The 13,852-nt window shown below is 39.9% G+C and overlaps 1 protein-coding gene across 5 annotated transcripts in view; it reads right to left on the reverse strand.

Moving 5' to 3' along the window:
- XPO4 (exportin 4) overlaps nucleotides 1-13,852 on the reverse strand; it is a 112,889-nt gene that overhangs the window by 63,997 nt on the left and 35,040 nt on the right. For 2 of the 5 annotated variants that reach the window (XM_047833382.1, XM_047833638.1), the window contains 2 exons: nucleotides 12,396-12,537; nucleotides 7,830-7,968 (listed from right to left, as the gene is read on the reverse strand). In XM_047833382.1, coding sequence (XP_047689338.1) covers nucleotides 7,830-7,968; nucleotides 12,396-12,537 — 281 coding nt within the window. Of the gene's footprint in view, nucleotides 1-7,829; nucleotides 7,969-11,363; nucleotides 12,341-12,395; nucleotides 12,538-12,647; nucleotides 12,819-13,852 lie in introns of those variants that run through there. The other 3 variants (XM_047833464.1, XM_047833550.1, XM_047833719.1) reach the window with 3 other exon arrangements.

A 13,852-nucleotide genomic window follows, 5' to 3' on the forward strand; every position in this document is an offset into this window, starting at 1 on the left:
CACGCGTGTGTTTTAAGTCAAGATAGGAAAAAATGAGTGAAGAAAAAGGAAGACGTTTTAAAAATAAGTCTCTTTTAACTACAACCTCATGACACAAACAAGGAGCCCTCAGTGGGATGGGAAGGCTTCGTGAGTGGCAATAAAGACCATCTCTCCAAGACAGCAAACCTTCCCACTGATGAAGTAAAATTCACCCATAAAAGAAAGTATATTCTTAACACATGATAATTAAGAATAAAACAGTCTTACTATATATAGACTCAGTTCTCCGAACATAAGAATATTTTGTTTTTAACTTTTTCCCATAAAAAGATCTTAATCTTAGAAAAACTAGAAAGTACAGAAAAGTACAAAGGAAGCTGCCCACAATCCTACCATCCTGAGATTATTACTGTAAACATTTGTTCACAGCTTTCTAATTTTTAATACATAGGTATACATCATTTATATGCCATTTCTAGCAACCTGTATGTAGTTTTCCACTTTATACTTTTGAAATTAAAAGACAAATTTTTAAAAGTAAGTTCTTTTCAAATTGCTGCCAAAGACATAAGAAATACATAAAAATAAATTATGCAGCATGGTTACAAGTATACCAGAAACCAAATATTCTGGTGTTAACGTACCTAAAATTACCAGCTTTCAAAGAACCATAATTCAGTAAGACAGTCTCATCATTAAAAGATTTGGTTTACTGCTCCTTAATTTGGAAGTCCTGTAAGGATCTGAGATTAGCATCATAAACATTCAATATCCCATAGCACTACAGCTCAATGGGGCCAAATTAACAGAGATTCCTGGAGAACGATGGATAACTAAGCACTGAGAACGAAGCACTCCCACACATGTCAACACAGTATTTCTCCCTATTCACAGACCACATATCACAGTGCCCAGGACTCAATGCCCAATATGGTTCCTCATTTTCAGTGTTTGATTATCAATCAAGTCTCATTACAGTCAAGTTGCCTTCACAGTAGGTGCATTGCACTGTAACGAAGACAGCTAGGGAAGCAAGCCAAAACTGAAATCCTATGGGAAAAAACGAGGACAGCTCCTTCTCAGGACAAAGAAAGAGGAAGGGGGGGGGGGGGGGGCATCAAATCTGCCTCTGAGAGATCACAAATTTTCGTTTTTCTTACCCTTGTAGAAGGTCCCTGTCTGCTCCCTTCAGACTTTTCGGTCTCAATGGTCATCCCAAGTGCATTACCTCTTAACTCCCCCTCTACTGATCAGTACCCTCAAGTGCTGCCTCTCTGCACTCTGTCATAGTCAGGGTTAGACATTCTTTCTGTGCTTGAGACAGAGACTCTGATACTTAAGAGGGTCAGAAACAAAAGCTGTTGTGAATAATTTAGAGTGGTGAATTTCAATGAAATCAGATCAAAGCTGATTGACAAGGAGTATACTAAGACTGTCATACCAAAGCAAACAGCGATGAGACCAGTATAAAATACCATTAGTACAAATCTCCAAAGTGCAAGAGGTTAACATAGCAACGCGTCATTTATCCCAGATTATAGAGAATTAAGTTAATATCTGTTAATTTTCCAAATACAGCCAATAAACATTTTTTTTTAAACAGATTTTTTTTAACGTTTATTTATTTTTGAGAGAGGCAGAGACAGAATGCGAGTGGGTTAGGGGCAGGGGGGAAGGGAGACACAGAATCGAAAGCAGGCTCCAGGCTCTGAGTTGTCAACACAGAGCCCAACACGGGGCTTGAACTCACCAGCTGTGAGATCATGACCTGAGCCGAAGTCAGACGCTCAACCGACTGAGCCACCCAGGCGCCCCCCAGCAAACATTTTTAATGCAACTTCCTCCATGTAAATTTTCCCAAAATTATTATTTCTAAGCAATTATTATATGATGTTGTAATCGAGGAAAGACTTGGAATCTATCTACTAAAGTGTATGAGGATTTACGCCCCTTGACAAAGTGCACCGGAGTCAGTGCGTTTTGTTTTGTGTTTGCTCCGGTTTCTTTGCTGGTGTCCACCACTCACTGCGGCCGGCAATCTGACCAGCACTAACGAGCAGTCCCGAACTGATCATCGTCGTTTCAACATGTTAGAAACCAAGTAAGAAAATGTACTACAACTATGTCCAGAAGAAATTCTAAATTAAAAGACTCTACATGACTTTCTGGAGGCTTAGTCCAAGGCTCTTACTGTTTTGACAAAGGAGTCAGAAAATATGGGTTCTAATGGTGCAAAATTTGCCACCTCAAGTAACTGGGAGCAAACCGCTTCATCTATCCTGGCCTCAGTTTTCTCATCTATAAGGGGGGTTAACACCCTCTGCCCCACCTAATTCATATGATTGTCCAAAGGTTCCCATTAGATAATGCAGGTAAAAGTATTATATATGTGTAGCAGCTTATGACATGAGAAGGTAAAACAACAGTATTTTTATCATTATCCTAAAAAAAACACCTTTTTTGGCTTTTTTGGTCCCACTTCTTGATTATCTACATTCTACGAAATTAAAGTCACAAGAAAACTTACGATTAAAAAAAAAAGAAAGCCATAACTGAAGCATCACTAAAGCGATGTAGTAGACGCTCAGTAAATCTTAGTTGGATTAATGAATCTATTAACAAAAGGAAAGTGGAAAACGAATCCCATGATGTGTTCGCTATTCTTTTAGCACTTGCGAATTTCAAAATGAAAATTTAAATATGTAAAACAAATAGAAGACATTCAATGAGGTCTCAAAGCTATAAATGAGTTTTAGTATGTTTTCTTTCACTTAAGTACTGGAAATTCACAATTCACTAACGTAACTGTTGTCTTCGCATTACAAGTCCTATAGCAGCATTCTCATTTCTAGTGAAAGCCATTAATTTCATGACAGTGAAAAAATACCCTTCAGAAATGGCCTGCCTTACTCATCAGCTTACTGTGACAAGCACAAGATATTCAAACACTAACTCCAGCTGACAAAATAAAATACTCTTGTTCAGAGAGAGGACTGTCTCTTATAATAGCCTGGCTCTTACCCCAGGAGATTTATTACCAAGAATAAACTTTATGAAAGGTTGCCATACATAAAGCAGACTTCCAGCTGCTCTTCTAAGCAAACATCAATGAGACTTGTGATAAGAGAGATTAGGTTGGCTATCACATCCAGGGGCAGCACTGCTGTAGACAAGTGAATTTCTCACCCACTTCTCTCTAGCACAGGAAAGAGGAAGACAAGAGGCTTAAATACGAAATTAAAGAGCTTTAAAAGTGACTTAATATACGCCTAGTACTTTCAAAGGAAATAAACATGAAATAGGTGAAAAGTTCAGCCTAAATGTTAATTTAAAATAAAAAATTAAGCTAATTTTCTTAGGAAGTAAAGTCTCCATTTCTATCCCTCTCAAATTAGTAGAGCGGGTCTGACATTAGCACGAAGTATGACAAGGTAACCACGGCAACTCTTATAAGCACAGAAGGAAAACAGCCTGTCCACAAAGACACGCACGAAACGACTATTATTTAATAATTGCACAAACACAATTACTCTGAAAATATATCATGATGCCTGGAAAATGTACCATATTTAAAAATATAACCTCCTTAGGAAATGCTTTATGAATCAGTATTTTCCCATAAAACTATCTGTGAAGAACAAACACTGTAAGAAACTTAAAGCATTTAAACGAAAAGTTATTATGTTGGTTACATGTATTTTTAAAAAGTGCACTTTCCACTCATGAATAAAAGCATGAACACTTTCTTCTGATTTTAATACTTAAAATATTACCTGACAGAAAAAGAAGTGACGTAATGTAGCGTGTGTCCCGAAGTTCTATAAGCCAAAGGGTGTTAGGCTGCCACAGAGGTGAAACGCACGCTCACTGAATGCTCACTAAATGCACTTAACATTGCCTTGCCTCATCTGGGGAGCCCCAGACACGGACATTATTAAATTTCTTTTACAAACAGTATTAGTAAAGCAGAGCCTAGAGATGGTGAATGATTTGTACAAGTTAGTGAGGTAGTAAATGGCAGAGATGGATGGGATTTACGCCTAAACGTGAATCCAAAATCAGAATCGGTGTTCTATCATACTCTACTGCCCCTAAACTTACTTGAACATGTACTTTACGCTAGTACAAGGGGATGGACCACCAAAAAAATATACTCTTAGAAAGGGAAGAGGGGGAGCCAGACCACAAACAGTTTCTGACCAATGAAGGTTGATGGGAGCATTATTCTAGAAGAGGGATGATGGGAAAGTTACTTACTTAACTTAGTAATTCATAAGGTCAACCCTGTCATCTGTCGAAAACCATCAGTCATTTATCTCTTCTTAAAATCTCTTCTCTTAAAATCACCCGTATAAGGAAAATTTCAGGAGTACCTGGATGGTTCAGTCAGTTAAGATTTCATGGTTTGTGACTTTGAGCCCCACATCCAGCTCTGTGCTGACAGTGCAGAGCCTGCTTGGAATTCATTCTCATTCATTCATTCATTCATTCATTAATTCATTCTCTCTCTCTCTCTCTCTCATTTTCCCTCTCCCTCTCTCTCTCTCTCTGCCCCTCCAACTCTCTCTCAAACTCTTTTAAATCAAACGTTCTTCCACTGGTATTCATGTCTCTGAGACTAAGAAAATCTGAAGTACGTTCTTAAAGCATTCCCACAAATTTAATGGTCTCAGAAGAAAACAGAGAAGTATACATAGCAAAATGTTTTACTGGTCCGTAACCTCATTGTTTTAGATCTGCCGAATGAGCTAGTTTCAAGCTGCTGGGCAAGGACAAGTAGGGACGGCCACGCGGTGGCCTTTTGCCACACGGGCATTTCACCTGCTGTGTAAACGTGAAAGTACTTTTCTAGTTAAATGTTTCAGCATGCTCCCCGATGTAAATTCATCCAGCAATCTTGAAATTAAATTCTATCTCCCACTACACATTCTCTACAACTATAAAAGTTCTTAACCCTGCTAGTAGAAATTCAACTTAAAACAAAAAAAACTTTCTGTTTTGGAATATTTCATGAGGATATTAAATTATCCACTATTCTCAGAGTGTATGCACTGTGAACAGAACAAAATATTTTCTAACTCAAGAGTTATATCTGTTCTATCATTGTCAAAACATCAGTTATTTCAGTGACTCCAAAAGATCCAAATGCCAGGTTGCACTGGGACTACTTTCTGTGGTGGGTCAAACTACCCAAGGGGAAAGAAAGGGAAGAACACAATTCCTGAGAATGTGTTCGTTCCTGAGAGGCAAGGGACTCTTGATCCTTTGCCTTCTGCATCCGGAGCCATAAAGCTACTTATGGGGGATGAGGACAAGCCACAGAAATTCTTCCTTAACGCTGAAATCCCAGCTGATGTGATCGCCAAACTACCCAGGGAAAGAGCGTTAGTCATAAACATAGAGATCTCAGAATTACTAGTTAAGTTACTAAAGTTTAAATCCTGGTCAGCCACAATGAAGCAAACTCCTTTACTGCAGATTGGCAAATGAAACAGTATGTCCTTAAGTAGAACCTAAAATAGGAAGAGTAACTTGATTCAGAACAGTAAGGGGCTAGGATAACATCTCTCAGTAGCAGCATCAGTTCCAAACCTTTTCCCTACTACTTCCAGCTACTTATCTCCACTTGCTTTTCCTTCAAGCATCAACGACAGCCACCATTGGCCATGGCCATTAATCAGGCAACAAATCTAACAAAAATCCATGCAAATGATAAGACTGCCATTATGCAACTGACGTAGGCAACCCTGAGGCATCAGCATGTCAAGAGCAAAGCTCTTCATCAGAAATGGATACCATGCCTACTAACACAAGATTAACAGAAGTAAAAAGTAGCTTCCCAATCACTTTTATCTAAAAATTTTAAATGGAACCTTGAGGACTATTTTCAAGGGAGCTTCTCACTACACAAAACAAAGCCAAAATGACTCCCAAAACGCAATGATCCAAACATGCACGTTTTTACTTTCTTTCTTTTTTAAGTTTTTAAGTAATCTCCACACCCAACGTGGTCTCAAACTCACAACCCCAAGATCAGGACTCACTTGCCCCACTGAGCCAGCCAGGAGCCCCAAAACAGGCACGTTTTTAAAGTTGTTAGTTTATGCAAACAACTAAATACTAAGATTAAGTGAAAAAGACAAAAACAGAAACAAAACAGACATAACAAGCAGACCTTCAGAGCATCTAAGCGCCTAGAACTGCACTGTCCAATATGGTTGCCACCAGCTATGTATGGCTGTTTGAATTCCAGTTAAAAAAGAAATTAAAATTAAACATTCAGTTCCTCAGTCACACCAGCCACATTTCAAATGCTCAAAAGCCACACGTGCCTGGCACAGTGGTGACATATTGGAGTACAGATCTAGAACATTCACATCAAAACAGAAAATTCTATCGGAGAGCAGTACTCTTGAAGCAATCTGCCACCAAAATGGCAAACAACACAGTATCTGTACAATTAAAAATCAAAACAGGAATAGAAATGCTCTGGGGCGCCCAGCTGGCTCAGCTGGGGGAGCATGTGACTGGGTCTCCGGTCTCAGGGTTGTCGGCTCGAGCCCCACGTTAGATATGAATGAGAGAGTACTTACATAATTTTTTTTTTTTTAAAGAAAGAAATGTTCTGTATCTTGACTCCTAGAAATGTACATCTTCAATGGATATGGTAATACATGTAAATTATTCCTCAATAAAGATGATAAGGAAAAAAAAGAATAGATATATGACCCCTGGCATATTCCAAAGGAAAAACAAAACATACTTTGGGTATGTAGAGGAAGGTCCAAAATCCTGACAACTCGCTTCTGTGGTCCCTCGGTTGAGACCCTCCTACATCAGCCAGACTGGAGGGCAGATGGCTAGAGAAAGAGGAGAGTGCGGGTCTGCCCGTGGTACAGGTGTGCGGGGCAGGAGGACCAACACACTATGGAAATGAAGGGACGCTGCGTGGGCTCCTCCAAAAATGTACCTGCAACCTATCCTCAAACTGTCAAGTTAATTATTAAACTCACACCGCTCACTGAGGGGCCACTGAAAGATGTAAAGTAATTCATAAAGAGTTGTAAGGTGCACAGTCACACACAGGTATCTTCCAAATGAATAAAGAAAAGAAACTGGGAGAATGAAAAAAACTGCCCAAAACATTTAAAGATTTAATACCTGAAAATCAGGACAGCCAGGTACCACCATTTCCAATCCCACAATATCCTTCAGTGGATTAACAGTCCACAGTTCTCCCCAGGACCACAGCTGATCACTCAACACCAGCTCCAACTCTGAAGAGGCACTACCACCAGTCAGTCACTCTCCTAGGCACGACTAGTTCTCAAAAGGCAGACAGGAGATTGAAAGGGGGGGAGACGGGCTCTCCAGAGTAATTCCATCACAGACAATGGCTCCCAAGTTTGTTTACTTAACACCTGGTAGGTAGCCCAAGTGTACCTTGGCCCATTACTGCAGCAACGTGAAATAATCCGTTACGTTACGTGTCACTTTATGCAAACATCTCTATTATCACTAGCAGTTGTCGAAGGCTTGTTAAAATGGAGGAAGAGAGATGGCTGCACATATTACGGTGTGTTAGCTTATAGTATTTTACACCATTATCACGATGACTGTGAACACTGGCAACATGGAAAAACAGAATCAAACGAAAAAACAAAGCCCATTACATCTAGAGTATGTAAACGTATAAAAAGGGACTAAGAGAAAACACGGACGAATGAAAACTGCTCGATTCTCAGACTGTGCACGTTTTCCTTCACGTAGACGTTAGCGCTGCTGTATTATTTGCAAGATGCAGGATAAAGATGTCACCTACTTACAAGTACAGATAGCACACTTACCACAGCGGGACTGCCACTACTTATCAACTGGCTGACTTCGTGCAGAATGCTCTTGCAGTCAATTGATTTATCCAAGGATCCTCGTTTTACAATTACTGCTACTGCTAACAGAATCTGTTCCCGAACATACTTTTGGAGGCTGTAAAACAGAAAGATCGTGTGAACACCTTTACATGATCCCAATATGAAAACAGTCCCAAGTTTCTCCCCACGCCTGACGCTACTGATCACACGGCTCACATCGGAGGGCAGCACAGCCTGCCGGTTACGCACGGCCTCCGGCGCCAGGAGCTCTCGCTTGAACCCATGCTTCATCACTTACGGGCTTGGTGACCCTGGTACGCAAGACAGTTTCAGAGCCTTAAGTTTCCTCATCTGTGAAATGGGGGTAACACTAACAGGGTTGTGGCTAGGATCAAACGTTCTTCAAACTGCGCCCAGGGCATACTAAGTGCTACATAAATGTTAGCTGCTTCAGGCAGTGTTCAAGAGATCTAAGTCAGTTCACTGAGAGCCAGATTATGATTCCACCAATAAAAAGAAATTCTGATCTAATACCCATCTCCAACCGGTAGTATAATCTTAAACCCACTCCCTTTAATGTGAAAAGGCAACAGGCTAGCTACCCAAAATATATTATGGACACACACCCATTTTAAAAAAACGTTCTGGAGTGCCTGGGTGGCTCAGGTGGTTAAGCGTCTGACTTCAGCTCAGGTCATGATCTCACGGTTCGTGGGTTCCAGCCCCACATCGGGCTCCGTGCTGACAGCTCAGAGCCTGGAGCCTGCTTCCAATCCTGTGTCTCCCTTTCTCTCTGCCCCTCCCCCACTCGCACTCTCTCACAAATAAACATTAGAAAAAAAATTTTTTTAAAGTTCTAAAATTCCTTATCTAAACTGTGCTCTTCAGTGTGATGGCAGAAGCAATGATCCCAAGTGAAGGAATTCTACAAAGTACACAAAGTAGACTAGACCACTAGGGCACGGAGATTTAGCTGTCCTGTCACAACCTTTTCTTAAAGGTAAGGCTCAGATAACGTAACTTTATAATCCGGCTTCTAGAATGCCACAAGGATACACCAACCATGTGCCCTTTGGAATAAACCCCAATTCCTTAACGTGGCTTACAAGCAGTGGGACCCGACCCGGCTCTCTTTGGACACTACCACTCTACCTGTTGTCCTATCCCCTGCAAAGTGCCCCCACTGGGACATAACCGATACGGTCACCCACTTCAACAGTCTGTCACGGTCAGGGACCTCCTCCTGCCCTCTCTGATCCCCGCTTCCACATTCGCTCAAAACTGCAGACACGCTGGGCTTCTTTCAGTCCCTGGCGCCATGCACAGACCTCTGAACGTCTGTGTCCTCTGCTAAGACTGTGATGTCCCTTTCTCCAGAGGGGACTCCCTGAAGCTCCCTGAACATGGTGGGCCGTTACTAAGGAGGGCTCCCCCGACACATGACAGGCATCTATTAGACATACAAACAAACACGCCCCCCATGTCAAGACTGAAGTGAAAAACATTCCTTCAAAATACACACCTGAAGCACTCATAAGCAAATAAATGCAGAGACTGTACGGGAAGAACAGGAGGAATGTGAGTTAACCAAAAGGAGTTTTTGTACATTTCGGGAGACATGATAATTTCAAATACACCGACTCCTACCAGAAAGTGTACATAAAGCTAGTTTTAACGACCTCCATTGGCAAGAATTATAAATTACTAGGAAAATAAGTAATAGCTCACATTGGTTGCTGTTTATGTTATGCAAGGCTATAAACGAACTTCACAAAAGTTAATACATTCAACCCTCACAACTACCTTCTGAGTACAATACTACTGTTAACTCTAATAGCTAATTGAATACTAATAATTTTAAAAACTAATGCACAGAGAGGGCAAGCAATCTGCCCGTGCACACAGTGGCAGCAGTAGATTCTCAACCGCCCTGCTATACTGTCAGGTGCGCCTGGCATTTCACTCTGTGAAAATGCTATCTCAATCAGGAGGAAAAAACTAGAAAAGAGAAAGTTCTGTGTCCCAAACGAGAAGTATACAACACTATGTATGCATTCTACTATGTATGTATTCTACCTATGCGGTATACCAACAGTTTTCACTTGACTCTGGTCCATACTGTAGGAAATTCTACGAGAGAAAAATGTCCGTGTCATGAAAGACAAAAAAGGCAGAACTATTCTAGATTAAAACAGAGTAAAGAGACTAAATACAATGTATAATCTGCGGTTAAATCCTGGATCAAACAAATAACTTATAAAGGAGGAAAGAATATCAATAGCATTATTCAGACAACTGGGAAAATGAGAATATAGGATCAAAATCATATCAGATTAATTTAATATGCCAATTATATCAAGTATTGAGGGCACCTGGGTGGCTCAGTCGGTTAAGCCTGTGACTTCGGCTCAGTCAAGATACCACGGCTGGTGAGTTCAAGCTCCACCTCGGGCTCTGTGCTGACAGCTCAGAGCCTAGAGCCTGTTTCAGATTCTGTGTCTCCCTCTCTCTCTGCCCCTCCCCTGCTCACACTTTCTCTCTCAAAAATAAATAAACATTAAAAATTAAAAAAAAAAAAAAAAAAGGATGAAGTATCCTAATTTCTGCAGCATACTTTCAGGTGTTTCAGGGGAAAATGCATATATGTGAGAGAAATCAAATGTGACAAAATGTTAACTGAGCCTCCACCAGGAAAAGAGTGTGTGTGTGTTCGTTGTATTATTCTTTCAACTTTGCTTAAAGTTTTTTTTTTTTTTTTAGTGTTTGGGGCGAAATACATAAGTGAACTATTTCAATGTGGAACCTTACAATCAACTCTAAAATAGCTTCTGAACTAATGAAAATTACTGAAGAATGAGATTGTTTTGGTTAATAGAAGAGATCACGTGCATGTGTGCATGCACGCACACACGCACAATCAAAATCTACCACACAGGGGCGCCTGGGTGGCGCAGTCGGTTAAGCGTCCGACTTCAGCCAGGTCACGATCTCGCGGTCCGTGAGTTCGAGCCCCGCGTCGGGCTCTGGGCTGATGGCTCAGAGCCTGGAGCCTGTTTCCGATTCTGTGTCTCCCTCTCTCTCTGCCCCTCCCCCGTTCATGCTTTGTCTCCTTCTGTCCCAAAAATAAATAAACGTTGAAAAATCTACCACACATTTAAGTCTATCAAACTCTCCAGAGTTCAGCAGTTCCAACTTGGGGAGGGTGGAGAAAAACTGGGACCAATGAGCAGCTCCAGGAGCACACCCAAATGGCCTCATCAAACAACAAATTAAAATTTAAATAAAGAAAATCAGCATGAAAGAGAAGAGAAAGGTTTCAAATTGGGACAATTTCCCCTTATTCTATTAAAACCAGAAAAAACAAGCCAAACCCTCCCTTTACATACATCTCTATCCAGTCATCTACAGAAAGTATTACCCGTTACACCTGTAACGTTTGTTTATAGGCTAAGTAAATCTTGCCTTTTTTCTCTTATGCATTTTTCTTTAGGCAAAGCAACTGGCACTTACCTGCATGCTAAATTCACGCCAGAAATTACTGTTAAATATTATGAGCTCAGAAGACCGCGAGTGAACAATCCGTAGAAAGAAAGTTGTGCTCTAAATTATGTTTAAAGCTTCATGCATATTGATCACCATTAATCGACATGCCTAGTTACCAGGAGTTCCAATTAGAGAGCACTTCTTCACCGAATTTGAAAGTGTACGTGTATGGAAAAAGGGTTCAATTGTTCAACTGCACAAATGGCAAACGTGCGGTGTGCAGTGCCTCTTCCTAAAAGACGACTTGGTATTTGAGGGATTTACCAAAAAAAAAAAAAAAAAAATCACACAAGCAATGAATGTACAAATCTTGTAAAATGTTCAAACAATACAACGTACATAACACAAAAAGAAAACTCACTTTTACCCTACTTCTTAAAACCGATCCATTTTCCAAAAGAAAGTATTGAGCAAATTTGGTGCTTTCTCTTCTACAACCTTCCTAACGTGCATTTCCATGCACATGTATGTGTAACACTTGGTGTTTTAATGGCACCTGACCACCCTTTGCACCCGTGTCCTGGAATACTCACCTATGTCTTACGATGCTACCAAACACCGAAAGAAGAACGACTATGTACAAAGGACTTTCCATGGAGTCCAAGATCAACTTTTATTCATAAGCAAAATCTTTGGAACTAAACGTCCACAAAAAACCCTTAATATCCAGCACCATCTTTTCCAAGAAACAAAACCCTGTATCATAAGCTTAAGTATAAAGTCGTATTTCATTAAGCAGTATAACAACCCACAACCACGTGTGTGTGTGAGTTTTTAAAATATGAGCCCAAGCAGAGCTTAACCATAAACATCTATCGTTAAAAACACAAAGGAAAAAAGGGAAAGAAAGAAAGAAAGAAAGAAAGAAAGAAAGAAAGAAAGAAAGAGAAAGGAAAGGAAAAGAGAAAAGAGAAAAGACAAGACAAGACAAGACAAGACAAGACAAGACAAGACAAGGGCAGCGCAGGTATTTGAACAGCGCCTCCGCCATGTACTTACTTAGGCCTTTGTAAGACATACGTTAAAAGGAATGTTCGCAGTGACTCGATGCTACCTTTTTCCAAGAGAATCCACTCTCGGACAACTGCTTCCATTATGGCTGTGGCAGCTTGAAAGAGGACATAGTCCACTTTACTTGTTTCTGAGAAGAAAATCGGAAACTTTCTTTAAACAGCGATCCCTCCTTCTTCGAACAGTTTGCATTTATTAATTTAAAAACGGAACTTTTCAGACAAGGAATAAGATGGTTACCTGTTCTTTTTTTAATCCAGTGACCTTGCTCTAGCACCACAAAGAGGTTAGTTCCTCTCAGAAGACACCCCAGGCAGGTGGCAGCTAATCACCGATCACAATTTTCACAAACTTTCCTCACCTCTCTTCAACTGTTACTTCCAAAGCATGAAGAACTAAAAAATAACACAGCTTTAAAAAAAATAAAAATAAAAATATAAAGCAATCAGAAAATTTCCTAAGAGATTCTCACCCTGTGCAAAATAGAGCTTTGCGTTTGCAAAATATCTTAATAAACTCGTCTTTGAACGTTACTATTTGTGGTGAGCCATGCTGTTAAAATATTTGTTAAGAAATTAAGCTTTCAGCAGGATGGCCCATCCCCAATAGCAAGTTCAGAAATAAACACAATCACATTCAGGTTATTTTTCTCAAAATGTTAAAAAAAAAAAAAATGGGAGTCACATTTACCCAAGGTGAGAAGTTCTTGTGAATTTTCTGATTGCAATACTGATCAAACTGAGTAAAATTCCAAAGCTACACTTAGAAAACCCCAGCCTTAACTAGCAAGTTATAGTATCTGAACTAAAAACTGAATCAGGAGGAAAAGAAAAAACAGAAAATTAACATACCTAAGAAATATTTTAATTTTCTGTTTTTTCTTTTATTCACCAATACCACTACAATCAGTTTCCAAACAGCATTATCAAAAGGGAGAAACAGTCAAAATGAAGTCAAGAAAAAGCAGAAATTTTCTGAAGTTCTGAAAAATAACCATCATGTGAAATCCATGAAAGTTTATGATTAGATTGCAGGTTATTTGCCAAGATCACTAGACATGAGTATCCGAGAGCCCTGAGAAATTAACTCTAGGCATAGAATGGCACCTTCAAGAATTTATCAGAAGAGCATGAAGACATAGGGAGGCACATCATTTTCTCTCCTACTCAAGCTCAGGTCATTTAAAAATCTTGAGTGATCTTGACACAATACGCTATAAACATGGGTGAAAAAAAGGTACACCCTACATAAATTCCATCAATTTAGACTACCAAATAGGAGTTTTGAACATAACAAAACCAAAAAGAGGACCCACTTTGGACCTTTTTAAAAAAGTTTGATTATTCTCATGCTTTCTTAACATGAATTCTAAGTGAGATGATCATCAGAACTCACAAAAATTTAGAAACCTTAAAATATTATCAGTAAAGAAAGCAATAGCTTCC

Source organism: Prionailurus viverrinus, chromosome A1 (assembly GCF_022837055.1).
Source record: "Prionailurus viverrinus isolate Anna chromosome A1, UM_Priviv_1.0, whole genome shotgun sequence".
Taxonomy (NCBI): Eukaryota; Metazoa; Chordata; class Mammalia; order Carnivora; family Felidae; genus Prionailurus; species Prionailurus viverrinus.